The sequence below is a fragment of the Crocodylus porosus genome, unplaced genomic scaffold (genome assembly GCF_001723895.1).
Source record: "Crocodylus porosus isolate Cpor-Errol unplaced genomic scaffold, CroPor_comp1, whole genome shotgun sequence".
NCBI lineage: Eukaryota > Metazoa > Chordata > Crocodylia > Crocodylidae > Crocodylus > Crocodylus porosus.
This window is the reverse complement of record NW_017728915.1, coordinates 37190110-37207066: the sequence shown is the minus strand read 5'-3', so window position 1 is coordinate 37207066 and position 16957 is coordinate 37190110. Positions and strand designations below refer to the sequence as shown.

The 16957-nt window shown below is 62.2% G+C and overlaps 1 protein-coding gene across 7 annotated transcripts in view; it reads left to right on the top strand.

Moving 5' to 3' along the window:
* GSE1 (Gse1 coiled-coil protein) overlaps positions 1–16957 on the top strand; it is a 133628-nt gene that overhangs the window by 83138 nt on the left and 33533 nt on the right. For 6 of the 7 annotated variants that reach the window (XR_002101295.1, XM_019535977.1, XM_019535979.1 and 3 more), the window contains exon 2: positions 12468–12686. Coding sequence is in view for 6 of the 7 variants with exons in the window: in XM_019535979.1 (XP_019391524.1) it covers positions 12468–12686 (219 nt within the window). In the remaining variant the exon portion in view is untranslated. Of the gene's footprint in view, positions 1–11379; positions 11501–12467; positions 12687–16957 lie in introns of those variants that run through there. The other variant, XM_019535978.1, reaches the window with a different exon arrangement.

Below are 16957 nucleotides of genomic sequence, written 5' to 3'. Positions count from 1 at the left end.
CCACGCTCTCGAAATGAGCTCTTATTAGCCTGCTTGTTGTCATTTGCCAGATCAATGATCCGTGGCAGCGTGATCGATGGAGGGGCCTATGAAAACCGAACGGGCTAATAGGGCGCTTGCCACCGCGCACTGGAAACGTCCTGGCGCTTCCCTACCCCGGTGGCGCGCAGCCAGGGCTCCCCGGGTCCCTGCGCGCGGCATCTCCCGGCAGCGTGCTGGCACTGCGGCGCGCACATCTGCGCCTCCAGCCTGGAGTCCAGGTTCGCTGCCGAGGCAGGTGTCGCTCGCCCAGCCCCGCCGCAGAGCTCTGCTGACAGGTGTGCAGGATCGGCGGGCACAGGAGGGTCGTAACTCCCCGGAGCAGCGGCCGGGTCTGTAAATCAGCAAGGGACATCCAGCCCCGGGAGCTGCCAGGCGGGCTGGCAACCCGTGGCGCAGGCTCGTTCCACTCCGCGGCCCCGCGCCTGCCTGGGGAAGAGCAGTAGCGGTAGAGCCAGCTGCTGCTCTCTGCTCGTCGTTGCTCTGCTCTGCCTTCCTCTTCCTCCCATGGGCCTGGGAGCTGGGCACAGCGGGGCGGCACGAGGGCTGCCTCGGGACGTGCCATCTGGCGGGGATGGGCGATTCGTGCTCAGACCTGTGTTAGCCCTGAACCCCCTTGGAGAATCCCATGCCTCCCTAGTCTCGGAAAGTCCTCTCCTGCTCTGATCCCCCACTTCTTGGCCCAAAATTTCAGCTGCTCTCCAGGACCACATTGCTCCCGCCCTGACTCCAGCCCTGTAACAGCCCCGCTGTCCTGCAAAGCGTGGGGCCGAGTCCCAGTCGCTGCACCGCGGCGGGGGGGACTCTTGTGTCGTGCCTCGTTACAATCCGCGCGGTCCCCTGCCCGTCTGCAGCAGGAAGAACACGGCCGGGGTGCAGGCACCGATCAATCAATCAATCAATTAATTAACGAAGCACCTGGTAGGCGCGGCAGAGCTGTTTTAATGAGGGTGGGAGGCTCAGCACGGATCCTCTTTAAGTGGAGGGGAACGTGGCCACCCCCCTGGTCCTCGCCCCTCACCTCCTCCTGTGTTTGGGTAGGAAATTAGCACCGAGGCCAATGGAAGACACCTGCCGTCACGTGCCGTGGCGGTTAACCCCGCGCGGGCTGGGATCAGGCCTCGTCTGGCTGTCTGCGTCGCTCTCGCCGTGCCAGGCGGGTGCGTGGGAGGCTGGAGGGCACCTGGCTTCCTGTCCCCGGTGGGCTCTGTCATCCGGAGCTCACCCGGAGGAGGGATTTCCTGACTCGACAGGTGCGTGCGGCTTGGGCCTCTCCGAGGGGGCAGAGCCGGGAGGCGTCTCCGCCAACCCGGGGACTGGGCCGCGGGGCTGTGGGGAGACCCTCAGCTTCTTGGCTTATTAGCTGGACCAGAAGCAGCTGCCAGCTGGGAAACCCTGCAGGTTTGCTTGTAGGCCCTTGCAGGTAAGGAGCTGGGTGCAGCTCTTAGTGTCTCAGGATTGGGGCCACGTGAGAGGCCAAGTTGCAGGGGGTTGGGTGGGGAGGTTACAAGGGATTTAGGTGCATTGCTCGCACTGGCACTTGGAAGCAGGTCCGACGGGGGAAGCCCTGCCACCGCCCCTGCCTGGTCCCCAGGGTGGACATCCCTTGTTGTGCAGAGGCTCCAGCTCCTGGCAAGCGGAGCAGAAAGCACCCAGCGCGGGGAGAGCGTCTGATCATACTCCTGGGCGTAGAGCAGCCTAGGATTGATCCTTTCTGGCGTGACCTGGGACGGGGCTACTCCTCCTGGGGCCAACTTAGGGGCTGGGGAGCTCATTGCTCAGGAGGGAAAGGCCGGGATTGATCTTTCCCAGCATGCCTGCCCGTGCACGCACGCACCGGGCCCCTCCGGCACTCCTGTTCGCACATGCTTTCTGCCGGGCTGAGGCTGGCCCATTCACCAGTGCAGCAGCTCTGCACAATGCGAGGCAATTAGCATTGGAAATCTATGCAAAGCAGCCGTCCCCTGATTGTAAGGGAGTGCAGCTGGATGCTGGCTCCAGCTTGAGGGCCCTGGGCAATGAAAGGAGAGGAAGTGTCACTGCTGCCGGGGGTTAAGAGGCAAAGCCACCCGACAAAAGCCAAAGGGGACAGGGGACGGGGGCAGGCCGTAACCCTTTCCCAGCCTGCCCTCCAGCCGTTTTGCCTGCCAGCTTCTCATCGGCCTGCGAAGTTCCCTTTGCTTTTGCCAATGGGGGGCAGGTGGCAGTGGGTACCCTCACACCCAGGGTGGAGGGTGCCCCAGGAGAGCCCGGTCACGGCCCTGGGGTCTGCTGGAGGGGTTTCCTGCACGATGGCAAGGTTTAGAGGCTCCCCCTCGATCGCCTTGTTTGTCCCTCCGTCCCCACTCTTCCTCCTCTCTCTGGGCCTGTGGGCTTGGCCCACGTGAGCTATGGCAGTGGCTTGTCCTTTGCTGGGGCCCTGTCTGCCTGCAGCTCACCACCGCGATGGGGCAGCCAGGGGGATGGGAAAGCCCCGGGGATGCTGTTCCTTTCGGTGCATCTCAGGAGCAGGCTTTGCACCGGGTCAGGACGTCACGGGGCCCCCCAGGAGGGTGCAACGGGTCGCTTAACCCGGGTTAATTCCACCAGAGCAGGTCTGTGCCTGGAGACGCAGCCTGGCGCTGTCCCTCCTCTCCCTGTCTCTCCTTCCGACGGCTCCTCCCCGCTCCGGGGTTTTTTTTCTGCTCCATTTGCCAGGCGCTGGAGATATTGCCTGATCGTATTTGGTAATAAATTATTAGTTCCACCGCTTCTGCTCCCATAAGCTCAAAATAGCTGCTTTTAAGCAGGCGGCTGGCGCGGGTTGAGTTCAACGGCAATCCGCTCTGAAGGGTACTTCACTCTCATTATAGGCCTTTCAAGGTGCCTGTGCATTACCGAGAGAAGGGGAGTTTAAATGAAGGTGCTAAACCCAGGAGTGCTACATTTCCCAGCAGTCACCTCTGGGGAAGAGGTGGGGGGGTTAGTGGCAGCTGGGTCTCGGCGAGGCATCGGGGTCCCTCCGTCGGTGCGGACAGGCCCCCCTTCCCCGCCCCACCTGATTTATGACCCTACCCCCACTCCTTCCACTTACCTTGCTGCTCCTGGCAAGAGCCTATAAATCTTGGGCAGGCGCCGTGCACACCTGCTGCAGCCTCCCTGTAATTGCTGTATCCTTCAGAGGCAGCCCCTGTCGCTCCATATATCACGGGGTGCAGCGAGTGGGGCTTTTCTACCCCCCACCCCAGGGAGCGTGGTGCCAGGGAGCACCGCATCCCCTCCGGAGGGGTTCCCCTCTTCCCCCCTCCCCATCCCCTTCGGGTCTCTTTTGCCCGGCGAGGAGGAGGAGGGAGGCGTAATGATGCTGAAAGCAAACAGCTGCGTGAGTAATGTAGCTAATGGTCAGGTGTGGAGGGAGAGACGGGGCCATTAGCGGTGACAGCTCCACTCCCCCCAGCCTGGCGGGGAGCTGCTCCGTGATGTATCGAGGGGCCGTGCCAACACGCTCCAGACAAACGAGCTCGGCCCGGAGAATGTTAATTCGTGAGGCCGTTAGCTGTGGCATGGGTGCCGAGAGGCACCGGGGAGAAGGGGCAGGATCAGGCAGGGTCGTTGTACCCGCTGGCTTTGGCGCTCAGGGGCGCGCGTGCCGCCCACCAGCATGCCCACGCGTGCCTTGCACAGAGGCACCAGAGCCCGTGCATGACTAGACGTCTTGCACGGGTGCTGGGGATGGGGTGCTGCTCGGGAGCGATCTCCAGAGGGGTTGGACGTGGCGGGGGCATGGCGCGGTGGGTCTCAGAGCAGACGGTGGCCTCACGCCTGCCTAGCCACCCACGGCTGCGTAGAGCCGGCAGGCTGCTGCCTCCTGGCGGCTGCTGGGGGACGTGCCGCTCGTCTTTCCGGCCCTCCGAGCTCTGGAGTGAGTCTCCTGCACCACCCTCATCCTCCCTCGGTGCGCCCGTTGCTGGGGAGGAGCATCGCACAGAACCACTGAGGCCTGGCCCCCATGCAGACGGCCTGGCACCCAGAGGCATCGTTCCCCGCAGGGCACTGGGTCCTATGCAGCCCGGTCTGGTGTTTCTCCCCAGCCCCTAGGCATCCCTCCCTGCCAGATACGCACGTCGCCATGACCGTCCCCTGCCTTCGCCGTCCCAGCCTTTGCCCCCGCTCCCGGCTCTCTGCCACCCCGCGGCTCTTGCTGGCATGTTTGTTTGTCTCCAGCCCCGCCAGGCAGACAGACTGGTTCTGCTCTCGCTGCCGGAGGAGGCTGCCCGTGCCAAAAAACCCGCCAGCGTCATCAGCAACAGATGGAGCGAGCGTGGCAAGTTCCCAGCTCCCGGCCTTGCATCAGGGTAGGAGGCAGGCGCCTGCCCGAGTGATGCCATCCCGGTTTCGGCGGGCACCGGGCTGGACCCGCTCGCCCGTCCTGGCTGCGGCAGGGTTACCCTGAGCTGGACGGGGCTGGGAGCGAGGAGCGGCAAGAGCTGCAAGTGCTTGGACCAGGAGATCCACCCTCAGGCTTCGAGGCAGCAGCTGAGGTCCCTGGGGATCCGGAAGGGATCTCTCTAGCACCGCACAGCACCAGAAACCAGGTGCTTGATGGGGAGGCGGGCACATGAGCTGGAGGAGATGCTCTGCGACCAGCCCCCTCCCGCCTTTCGGCTCGGCTCTGCTCCGTCTTGTTGCCTCCCTCCTCGTTCCTCCTCCTCGCCTGGATCCTGGCCAGGGTGAAGCGGCTCTGAGCCATCAGGGTGTCAGGACCTGCCCTGCTCCTGGGCGCTGCAGGGGAAGCAGCTGCGGGCGCTGGTGTGGGCGGGGGCGGTGAAACCATCCGGCATGGGTGTGCCCACGGCAGCAGGTGTCCTTGCACAGGAGCTCCACCTCCCCTCTGCCTGGACCTGCCGAGCCAGACCCAGGCAGGAGCATGGGCCGGAGCTGGGAGGCCAGGCTGCTGCCAAAGGTGAGCAGGGGGACGGTGCCCGTCTCCACCCAGCGAGCTGTGGCCCGCAGCCTGTGAAGCTAGGAGCGCCAGGGGCAGGCTGGGAATGCCGGAGCCGTTGCTTTCCCGGGTCTTATCCCCCGCGTGAAGGCTTGGCTGCAGGGCGGCAGTTTCCAGGGGCCACGAGCAAGCAGGGGGAGACGTGGGTGTGTGCACGCGCCGTTTGCTGTCCCCTTCCCTGCACCCTGGGACGGCTCTGCCAGTCCCGAGCGCTCGTGTTGACCCCTCCGGATGGGACGTGCGGATGGGTCAGCACCTGTCCTCTGCCCCTGCCAGGCGGGATTCCCCGCGGGCTCGGAGAGAAGCGGGTCGGGGCGTGGTGGTAGCAGAGGCCTTGGCCGCTTTCCACGCTCGGTTACCGGGTGCCACGGGATCCTGTTGTTTCGCCAGCCCTTGAACAAAGGCAGGGAGGGCTGTTTGGCCTGGGCGGGGACACCGGGCGCTGTTTGCTTTGCGGCGTCGGGCAGGGAGGGGGCCGGCTGCGCGGCTTGCCGTGGGCAAGGGCAGGCGGAGCTGGTGTCTGCCACCCTGCAGCCAGTGCTGGGGTCTTGTCCGGCCGGGACTCCTTTGAGGCTACACAGAGGGTGAGAACTGGTGCTGATGCCAGGCTGATGGGCACAGTGAAAACTAAGCCATAGGTCTGCGGTCCACCACTCAAAGGGCTTCAGGATGCCTCTCCCAGCACGCAGGGAGGACACTGCAAGTGCAGGAGATGCAGAGAGCTGGGCAGCCTGAGAGAGGCAGTGGGTGTTGCCCCGAGCGCAACCTTGGCACAGAGTCACTGTGCCGCTCCTTGCCTCAGTTTCCCCCGCTGCAAAGTGATCCTGACTCTTCGCGGTGCTCTCTGGGATCCTTAGGGGGGGAAATGCAAAGTCAGGCCTGCGTCTGGACTGACTGCGCTCCCCGGGGACCCTCCTGGCACTACGGCCCGGCCTGCTTTGCTTACCAGCTCCCCTCTATCAAAGGAGCATTTGTCTCTGGGAGCTGCTGCCAGCAAGAGCTCTCCAGCCGGGCTGGAGTCCTGAAGCTGCAGGGCTGTCAGGATCAGGCCGCTCTGACGTACCCAGATTTGCATTTCACCCAGGAACAGTCAGCTCCTTCCCCGCCGCTGCAAAGGCAGCCAGCTCTGGGGGGGAACGTAGCAGTGCAGCGCAGGACAGGAGGGCATCGCTGCGGTGCAGCGGCTCAGCATCTCAGTGCGGGCATTAAAAACAGCCCCAGCCATGGGCAGCTGGGAGCCAGCAGCAGAACGGGTTTTGAGCACCATCGCATCGCGAGGTTTGCTGCGGACGTGGGCTAAACCCTGGCAGGTGGGGAGCCACGCTGCCAGGGCCCGTGTAGAGCCTGGTGCTAGCCGATGTCCCGGTCCGGGCGAGGGAGGTTGTGTGTGTGTGTGTGTGATGAGGAGCAGGGGCCACTCCAGAGCCAAGCTCCCCACTTCCCGCAGGGAGGAAGGCCGGGCTCCTTCTCCACCCTCCAGCTCAGGTCACGCAGGAGGGCTTGGCCCTGCTCTCTGCGCCTTATCACCCTCTGATCTCTGGATGAGTTAATGGATGGGGCGGGAGGGAGACGGAGCAGCTGCGCTCCCAGCCAGCGCTCTCCCGGCCCCCCTGGGGAACTGCAGCCCAGGCGCTTTGTCAGCTAAGGCCCTGATTTCTTAACACCGAATTGTCTCCTGAATATTTCATGCTGCTTTTAGCAGCCGGTGGCTGGGGCCACACCTTGGGCCTGGAGCATGGGGGCAACAGAAGCACCGTTAGTGAAAGGAAAGCCGAGGCAAACTTTTTCCTACATAAATGATTCGGCATTATCTGCTCTCCTGAGTCTGGTGGAGGTTTGGGGACTGGTGGCCTTTATGTGGGACCAGTCCAGCCCATAAAGTTCGGCCTGGCCCCATATAGGGAGCTCGCACAAGGGGCGGCTGGGCTCGCCCGCGGGTGGTAGTAGGAGGTATTGATCTCCCCCCCACATCTGTCTCCTATCGATTCTGGGTGGGCTGCTCCTCTCCTCACTGGCTCTTTTAGATCAATGCAGGGAAATGGCCTGGCGCAGACCTGCCATGTAACACGTGAAGTCCTGTGTTGCCCTTGGTAAGGCACCCTGGCTCTGCCTGTTTGCCTTGTGCAGAGGGCTCAGTGGCTGCAACGAGCCATTCATCTGGTCCAGAGATGGGCCACCTGTCCAGCCCGGTGCAGGATGAAACCCCAGGCAGTCAGAGACCCCAGGGCTGGGGTTAACCTCAGATCCCGGTTAGGGACTCAGCCAAGTCAGGTAGGCATCATGCGCCCGTGTAGGGCGTTCACTGCCATGTACGTGGCCAGGACTTGTGCACACAGCTCCACACGTTCGTATGCACACGCAACCCCAGACCCATCTGCACACGCACCTGGACCCGTGCACACGAACGCAGGCCCAGGCATGCTCCCTGGCATGCATGGGCACAGGCACGTGCGAGCTGGCTCGGGGCAGGTCCATGCTGCGTGGCAGGGACTGCTCTGCAGCCGCAGGCCTTAGTGCACAGACAGCGACTTCTTGGGGCTGACTGCAGCCTGGTCCCAGTGCCCTGCGGGGGCTGCGTGCCTGCAGTGCTCCCTGTTCGTGTGTTGTGGGAGGGCTAAGAGCAGAGCTCCCTGAGCGGCGGAGGGAGGGACCCGCGCCTTCCTGCGGTCGGGCCCAAAGCTCCCTTCTACACCCCCTGGGTTTCTCAGTCTTGCCTCCTCCCCACTCTCCCCACTGCCAGCCCCAAGGGCTTTTGCAGGAGGAACACACATGCACTCGAAGCCCTGAGCCTGCCCCTCCAGGGCAACCCCCCAGCCAGCACGTGGGGCCGATCCCCGCCAGCTCAGACCATGCCGACAGGCACCGGAAGAATGAATTTATTATGAGGCGTTTCAGGCCACAGAGATCAGCTGAGCATCATGTGGCGTGTGTGTGTGTGTGCATGTGCGTGCGCATGCGTGCAAGCAGCGTGGCTAGGGACTGCTAATGTGTTAACCCATTTCCCAGAGAGGAGTGTATGTGTGTGCGCGCGTGCGTTCAACCAGCGTGGCTAGGGACTGCTAATATGCCGACCCGTTTCCCAGAGAGGGAGCGTGTGTGTGTACAAGCAGCATGGCTTGGGTCTGCTAATATGCTAAAACATTTCCCAGGAAGAAGTGTTTACATGCGTATCTGTGAAGGTGTGTGCGTGCATACAAGCAGCAAAGCAGCATGGCTAGGATTGCTCATATGCTAACCCATTTCCCAGGAAGAAGTAGTGTGTGTGTGTGAGATGTATTTGAAGGGGTGTGTGTATACAAGCAGCAAAGTAGCATGGGTGGGGGCTGCTAATACTCTAACCCATTTGTCATAGAGAGGGGTATATATGTATGTGTGTGTACATGTGTACACAGGCATTGTGGCTAGGGACTGCTAATATCCTAACCCATTTCCCAGAGAGGGGTGGTGTGCGTGTGTGAGTGCGAGTGAGTGTGCATGGACAGGCAGCCTGGCTAGGCCCTACTAGTCTTCTGCCCCATCCCCTGGGGAAGGAGCGTGGGGGTGGGGGAGCAGGCCCGGCTCGCCTGCCCGGCTCTGGGGCGTCCTTTATTTGTTCACAAACATTTCTTCCTCCCGTAATGAAAAATTACCGAGAGGGGTGATTAGGAAATTCAGCCGCGGAGGCGCGCCTGTGACTGAATGTGGGAGCCTGCTGCGCCGTGCCGACCAGGGTGTAATTACCCCAAGGGGGGTTGTCAAGGGGGAAGGGGCGGGATTGGTGCTTGATCGGGGACCCAGCAGAAAATTCATCTAAGCTATTAGCTTGTAATTACAGAGCACCGAGGTAGCAGGCCTGAGGTCTGGTGTCTGAGAAGAGCCAGGGATGAAAGGAAGGAGTAATTATGGAATCCGCAGGAGGCAGGCAAAGTGCTGATTAGTAATGCTTCTTGAACCATTTATTGGCCATGGGGGTGGGGTGGGACACAGATACCATATTTAATAGACTAGAGGAGGCTGGCTTCCCAGCTCAGGCAGACGGGCTGTGCTGCTGGGCGGGCAGGGGTGCAGGGAGCCCAGGTCAGAGGAGAGTTCCCTGGCAGTCCACCAAGTGACTTGGGAGCGGGAAGGACCTGCCCTGCACGGTGCAGCTGCCTGTGCCCCGTGACCTGCGCTTGCAGGGCCTGCTTGGGCTCCTGTACCCATGCACCCTACGGGGTATGTCGAGACCCAGCCAGCTGGAGCCAGGCAGACAGGACACCTCTCTTGCGTGCCGTCATGCCCATACCCCCTTCCCACAGCCATCTCGGCTCCCCCCGGCTCCGGCGTGTACAGTCCCAGGCAGGGGACCCCCGCCGCAGAGGCCACCCCCACAGCCCTCATCCATCACGGCCCCGCGCGCCGAAGATTTTATTCCCAGCTGTTAGTATAATGAATTTACATGAGCTGATCATGTCGACAAGGCTCCAGTCAATGGCTGAAAGCGCTGAAGTTAATAAATGCCTGTATAATGAGGGCAGAGGCGAGCGGGGGGCAGAGGAGAAGGGACAGAGCGCCGCAGCTTGCTCCCGGTCCCCTGGGGCCACGGGGGCCAAAGATTAATCAATGCTGAGTGGTGCTCTGGCACCCCGATGCTCCCCTGCCTTCTCCATGCCACAGCCGGCTCGGCCCTGTCCTCTTGCGGCGCGGCGATCCTCCTCCTCGGAGATGCTGTGATGGCTGCTGTGCCGTTTCGTGCCTTCCAGAGCATCTCCCCACCCCACGCACGTACGAAGGGCCGCGGGGCAGGGCAGCTGCCTTGGTCCCGGGTCTCCCCCAGCTGACACCCCATTGCTCAGGGCAGCAGGGGGTCCCTAGAGACCTGCGAGAGGCGGAAGGGATGTCCTGTCCCGTTGCAGTGGGTTTCTTATGAGCAAAGGCACGGTGGGCTGGTACCTTAGAGGCTAACTGGTTCAGAGAGCTTTCATAGGCAGCAGCCTGCTTCCGTAGATATGGAGGCACTTGCAGAAAGCTGCGGTTTTGGGGAGGGCTTTAGTTCTGCTAGGCTTTTCCTTCCCCCCCATGTTCGAAATTCATGCCGTGTCCGGCTTCATGGGGTCTGGTTTGGGTGCAGAGCCAGCGGCTCCGCGGCCTTGCCCCGTCCAGCGCTCCAACGATCAGCGAACGCGCTGGCGAAAGGAAGTCTGTGTGAAAGCGTCGGCGCTACACCCGGCCATGCACACACTCCTCCATGGGCCAGTCGCGTGCCCTCGGCGTGCAAGCTGAGCCAAGCAGCTCTCAGATTTGACACAACCGCTGTGTCTGAGGCCTGGCGGTGTTGTGACAGACACAGACAGGACCTTAGCTTCCAGCCTCCCGGGTTTTACCTGGAAACACGGGGCTGTTTGGGGAGAAAAGGCCGGGGGAACTGGACAAAGTACTTTGTGAGGGCTGGAGATGAGGGGTGTTTAGCAAGGGCTTGTGCCCGTGTAGTGGGAGAGGACAGCGGGGTTTGAAGGCGCCTGGGCCTGGCCCATGGGCAACCGGTGCCTCCTGAATCTGGGGGCACCAGGCCACCGATGGGGGTAGAGGGGGCCCCCAGCAGCCAATTGCCGAGCCAGCGGTGAAACCAGAAATGCACTTCCAGTTTCACAGCTGGCACTTCCAGGGGTGCACGGCCAATCTCGGGGGTGCACGTTCACCCGCGTCACGCGTGCACCCCCTACGCGTCGCCAGTGCCCCGGTCTGGTTTTCCTTGCTCCCTTGAGGAGGAAGCTTGGTCAGACGAGTTGTCCCGCACCCCGCTTTGGCTTCATACCCACCTGCCCTGTCATCTCCCCGTGTGCCCCTGCTCTCGTGTGGGGGCCTGGCAGTGCCTCCTGCCCCGTGCCCACCCGCGGAGGGGAAGCGCTAATTTTAGCTTGGTGTTAATGAAGCTGCTCATTGGAAATGCTATTTGCAGTGAACTGACATCAGCAGCGCGGTTGCAAAGGCTCCGAGCCCCGGAGCATCCAGTGCCAACGTGACGGAGGGCGTACGCCCACCCCGCCGGGGCAAGACGGCCTCTGCTCCGCTCAGGCCATTTTTCCCCTCGTCCCTGAGGCTCAAAGCTTTCCCGGGCGGCAGGGGGGCTGCGGGGCTCGGTAGGCACAGCTTTTGGGTGTCGGACCCCCGGCCGGAGCAGCACCGGGGCTCAGCCGGGGGCAGCCCTGCCAGAGCCCAGCGAAGGGTCGAGCGCCCGGATCAGTGCCGCCTGAGACGCGCTCAGTGCGCTGACAAAACACCACTGTTATCTAAAAGCAGCCCTGGCTATTACCGATCAGCTGGGGCCATGTGACTGAGCAGCAGCTGTTAGGCCGAGAGTGTCAGCTTGTTTTCTGCGGGCAACAGTGCCTGTGTGCTGTTGCTTTGTTAGATAAGCTCCCGGGCGCTGGCGGGGAAGAATGGGGCTTCCCTGAGCCCTCGCTCCCGCTCGCTTTTATCGGCACCCCCGTCCCGCGGATGCCGCCCGTCGTCCTGCTCTCTGTAAGCGCTCGACTCTTGCCGGGGCTGGGGGTCTCTTGGGGGACGGGGTTTGCCCCCCGAGACGGTCTCAGCGCCTCCCTTCTCGCCCCGGAGAGCTGAGGCCGCGGGGGTGGAAGAGGCGGCGCGGGATCTTTCCCCCTCCTTCCCTGCATTAAAGGCTGAAAGTCCAAGGGCTCGTCGTGGCGTTGGGCTGCAAATGCACGCCGGAGCTGACTCTGCCGCGGGGCGTGGGCTGCCCTGCTCTTGGCTTTTCTCCTTCCCCCCCCTTTCCTTTCCCTTCCTGCATGGCTCCGGGAAAGTTTGCAGCTCGTGATGCAGGCGGGGTCTGAATGAGGCGCGTGGGGCTGGGGATGGTTTGGTCTTTGGGGCAGCTCTGGAAGAGGGGTGCCACTTGCCTCCCGGGTCAAATCAGGGGGGAAGGTGGGGAGAGTACAGCTTGTGAGTGTGCCCCAGCACCAACCGAGGGGGGGGTGGTGTGTGTGTGCGCATACAAGCAGCAAAGCAGCGTGGGCAGGGCCTGGGATAAGCCCGTCCCCTGGGGATGGAAATTCGTGGCTTCTTGTCTCCCCTAAATGACTGAAGGTGTTTGTTCCCCTGCCAGAGCTTCTGAGCACCAGGACAACCCCCCCCGGGGAGCCGGGCCCATTCACACTGGGATCTCTACCAAAACTCAGGAGCCACCTCCCAGCAAAGCCCAGTGGCTGGCACCTTGGGGTAGGGCACCAGAGGGCAAGCTGGGAGCCTCCACTTGGGGTCTGGCAGCTGTGTGCCATTCTCTTTGCCCCCCACTTCCTTGTGTGTAACATGGGGGAGATTTTTGCACGGCGCTTCTTGCCCCTGTTGCTGGAAAGGGGCTGTGTCGCTGCTGGTGGCAGATGGGTTGCTCCGTGGCAGCATCTTGCCCCAGCCCTGGTTTGTTGGTGACCTCTGCTCCGCTGACCCGGGCTTGTTCTTATCCTTGTTGCAGGCATGAGCCATGAGCCAAAGTCGCCTTCACTAGGAATGCTCTCGACAGCGACCCGGACCACAGCCACCGTCAGCCCCCTCACCCCTTCCCCTCTCAATGGCTCGCTGGTGCCCAACGGCAGCCCCGCCGCCAACAGCACTTTGTCCGTCCAGTCTGCGCCTTCGTCCAGCTTCGCCGCCGCGCTGCGCAAACTCGCCAAGCAAGCAGAGGAGCCCCGAGGTAAGAGGGGAACCGGGGGGTCAGCCGGGGCGCAGGGGGGTGGCCCTGAGCCCAGCATCCAGCTGCCACGGTTCAGGTCCTGCCGGCTGAGCGCTCATGCTGGTGAGGGCTGGATCCTGCTAGAACTCAGCACCACCACAGGCCACCCCGGCGAGCCTCAGGCTCCAGGGTGATTCGGTGCGAGGGTCAGGAAGGGCTTCCCTCTCCACCTCATACACAGCACGTGCTGGAAGAGGGGAGCGCTGAGGACCCAGGATCGTGCAGTTCTGCTTTTCCTGAGCATCGCTGACCCCAGCATCTCGTAGCTCTTTGCAAACCTGGCTCACAAACCGCTTCTCACGGTGACACAGCTGCCCTTGGTCCTGGAGCCGAGAGGCAGCCACTTCTGGGGTGGAACACCGCAGGATCGTTCAGCAAGGGCTGAGATGCGACTGCCTCTGGGGTTGCGCATGGCAGCTTGTTGGCAGCATGTGGCCTTGCTGCACAGTAAAAGAAAGGAGCCTTTTTCTAACTGGATGGGGGCGGGGGCCCATGCAAAGGACTCTCAGGGTCATTGGTGCTGTCCCATAGGAAGGGGTTATGTGCCCGTTACCCTGGCATCTGGCCACAGCCCTGTTACTCCAGTCAGTACAAGCTCCTGTTTGGGCAGCAGCAACCACATGCCCCTGGACCTGCTCCCACTGTCATTTAAACCCTGCCCCATGTTAACCCTGCGGGCGCCCTGCCCTGGAGGTCAGGTGCCCTTGGGCTCTGGCCAGCTCACACGGAAAGCATGTGCTGCGGCTGGGACACCATGTGAGGAACAGCGTGTCAATGCACCGAGCACCGCCTGGCCTGGGCAGGGGCTTCTGGATGGAGGAGGGTGCAGGGCTTGCTCTGGATCACAGTCAGCTTTGATAATATAACCCCTCTCCCTGCCATGGCCAGGGCCTCCGGGAACGATGCTATGCCTGGCTTTGCAGGCTTCCCTGGGCTGCGATCCCAGGTGCTTCAGGCTGGATCCTGCCTGGGGTCAGCTCAGAGGCTCTTTGCTAGCCTCTTGATACCCCCCTGGCGAAGAGGACACCCCCTGCCCTGGCAGTGGCAGGAATCCTAGACAGATGCTTTGCTGTGGCCAGGGATAAGGAGAACCAGCAGGGTCTTTGCTTTCCACACTGCAAAGGGCATAACCCAAGCAGGGATCTTCTGCGTGCGCCTCCCCTGGCCAGGCCTCTGGATCTGTCAGCTGAGAGTGCACAAACCTGCTTTTCCACTGGTAATTCTCCCCCTAGCTGGGGAGGCATGGGGGAGGAGATAAAGAGGTCAGGGCAGGCAGCTTAGGGGTGTGAGACTGAGAAATAGCCTGAAAAGAGCATCAGTCTCCAGGCAGACTAGGTTCTTTGGGTAAATCTGATCTATTTTGTTATCAGTCTCCAGGTGCATTTATCAAGATAATCAACTATTTTTGCATATGGAAATCTCAGGGCTTTACACACACCAGTGGCTGCACATTCCTCTAGCCCCTTACTTGCTATGTCGGCACCCAGCAGCCCAGGGGGGCATTCAGGGTGAATGCAGACCAGGGGCTGGTATCCTGGGTACAAAGCATGGTGCCCGCTGCGTGCCAGGAGAGGCAGCCTGTTCACGACTCTGCCAGCAGGTGCCCCAGGCTTTACTGACTCAGACTGGCCTGGGGCTCAGCCCCAGGGGGACAGGAATCCTGCCAGTCCGTGCAGCAGGCTTTACCCTGTCCTGGGGGGCTGGGCATCCTGCCTGACCTGCCCTTATTCTGTTTGCATTGGGCAGGTAGCTTTGGAGGGCAAGCCAGGGACAGGCTGCATCTCAAGATGCTGGCAAGGCTTGTCCATATTTTAGCAGGCAAAAGCCACCTCCAACAAGTGCAGCATCGAGACCTGGCAGTGTGACCAAGGATCTCCTCCTCCTCTCGGGATCTCTCTGCCCTTTAGGTAGAGAAAGCCAGCCTGAATGCACAGCCAAGAAGGGCCAGGACACGCAACACACTAATACCAGAGCAGGCGGGACCAGGCAGACCAGTTCCCTTGGAGCAGGCATCACCCTTTTCCTCTGCACTATGGCTACACCCCGCTGCTGGGTTTGCCCTCAGCAAAGACCTGCCCTGGGCTGGAAGCAAACACATGGTGCTTACCCCAGGGGAATTTTACCCCTGGCTTTTCCCTGGAGAGCTCTGCACTCCATCCCAACACCATTCACAAGTGCAGAGCGCTGCGTCACGTGCCCTCTTGCTCACACCACCAGTAGGGCAGGTTATGCCTGCATAAATGCCTGGCTGTAGCATGTCACCTCCCCGGGGTGCTGGGAGCTGCTCTGAGCTGGGAGTAGGATCCCAGCTGGTTTTGGAGGGCGTTGCCAAACCCTCCGTGGGACCGGAGCATGGGAGAGGTGCTCAACAACTGGCTGGCACCCGTGAGCAGGGATGTTGAGTCAGCTGGTGCTGCCAGAGTTAGCTCCTAGGGACCAAGCTGGCAAAGGGGGCAAAGCTGGAGCAGAAGGTGCTTGGCTCCGGGACCCACAGGGAGGCTGTCACTGTGGAAGGGGTGGGTCCCATTCTGTCCCAGCCGGCTCTCTCCGTGGTGCCCAGCACCACGTCCGCCCCCATCCCCCTATCCCCTTCAAAGCTGCCATCTCCCGCCCCCTCCCTCCATCTCCTGCCTCTCTGGCGGAAAGCTCCCTCTTTATTTTTAGCCCTCGGATGGCGTTCGCTCTTGCCGCCGTTTCACGGGCTAATGTCTTTCCTCGGCGTCGTGTCTCGAGGGGGCAGTTTAGAAATTCAATTCAGACGGAGTAATCCAAATGCCGTCTCATTTGCCGCGCCCCGAGAGGAAGCACGGGGAGAAGAGAGTCTGTCCTTCCCCGCAATGGGCTGCTTCGCTTCAGTGCAATGTGATTTTTCCTAAGGCTCTGAAATGTGTTCGTGCACCCGCCGAACTGCCCTGCTAAATAACAGAGTCAGCGCCGGCTGGGCGCCGGCGCCAGGAGACGCACGGCTGAGTATTTGTCTCCGTAATGGGCTATTTCACGGGAGCCCAGCCCGACGGAGCACATGGCCCCAGCAGGAGGATGGAGGGTGCGACTGTGGCAGGCTCCAGGCTTGGAGACGTGGCCCAGGAGAACAAAGGGCGCGAAGGACCTGCTGGAGGGTGGAGCAGGCGGGCTGGATCATGCCCGCACGCGCCCCTGGGATGGCAGCGCTGTAGCGACGGGTCTCGGACCCGGGATGCAGGGTGACAGAGGCCTGCCAGCCATCCTAACACATCTCCCAGTGGGTTGTGAGTGCGACTTGCTCCCAGCTGGGCTGGGAGTGGGGGGCGCAGAGCAATGCATCCATGCCTTGTTGCGGGGTAAGGAGGCTTCTCTAGGTGTCACGGCGCCATTTCTCTCTCCCAGGTGGGACCCTTGCGGGGCCGGCATCTCTGTCGGTAGCCAGAGCTCCCGTTGGGAGCCGCGCCAGTTGCCTGTGGGTCTCGTAGGGATGGAGTGGCAGCTCCCAGCCTGACCTGCTAATCCTGGATCACTGCGGTGCTGATCCTATTAGGGGAGCGCTGCCTCTTCCGAGCGCCCAGAGCCAGGGGGCCGGTTTGCAGAGCCGGCGGGGCAGAGGTGATACCCCTGCAGGCGCAGGGGACTCAGCACTGTCAGCTGCCCGGTGCCACTCTCCCAGCCCCTCCTGGGCTGCGCAGCATTTCCTGGTCGGCAGCCCATCTGGTATGCGGGGCGAGCTGATTTTCTTCTTTCTGCTCCCGTCACAGTGAGAACACGGCTTGGCGCTCGGGAAGGGCAGGCGGCTCTGGAGGGAGGGCGGGCGGTGCGGGATGGGGCTGGGGGGGTCCAGGCTGCAGCGTCCATCACTATGCCGCACTTCCCAGCGCCTAGGGCCGGCAGGTGAACCGTTGAGCAGAATCAAAGGGTCTGATCAGACCTTGAGACGTCGGGGGGAGATGGATCACCACGGGAGAGGATTAGCCGATAATGAAGGTGGAAATTACCTGTCCTCTCCGAGGAGCGCATTAATCACACACGCAGACCCTTCTTGGCAGAAAGGGAGCCGCTCGCGGGGGTGGCAGCCCCTGCCCCATGCTGGCTCCCGCTCACGGGGAGAGGAGAATCAATTGTGGGATGCGATGGATGCCCCCCCGGACCCCCCTTCCCCGCGCAGCCCCGTCTCCCTGCTTAGCCCTTCAAATGCAGCATTAGCGGATGGTGACATTGATTTCCCGATGCTCGAGTTTTCTCTCCCGAGCTCCCGCTCCCCT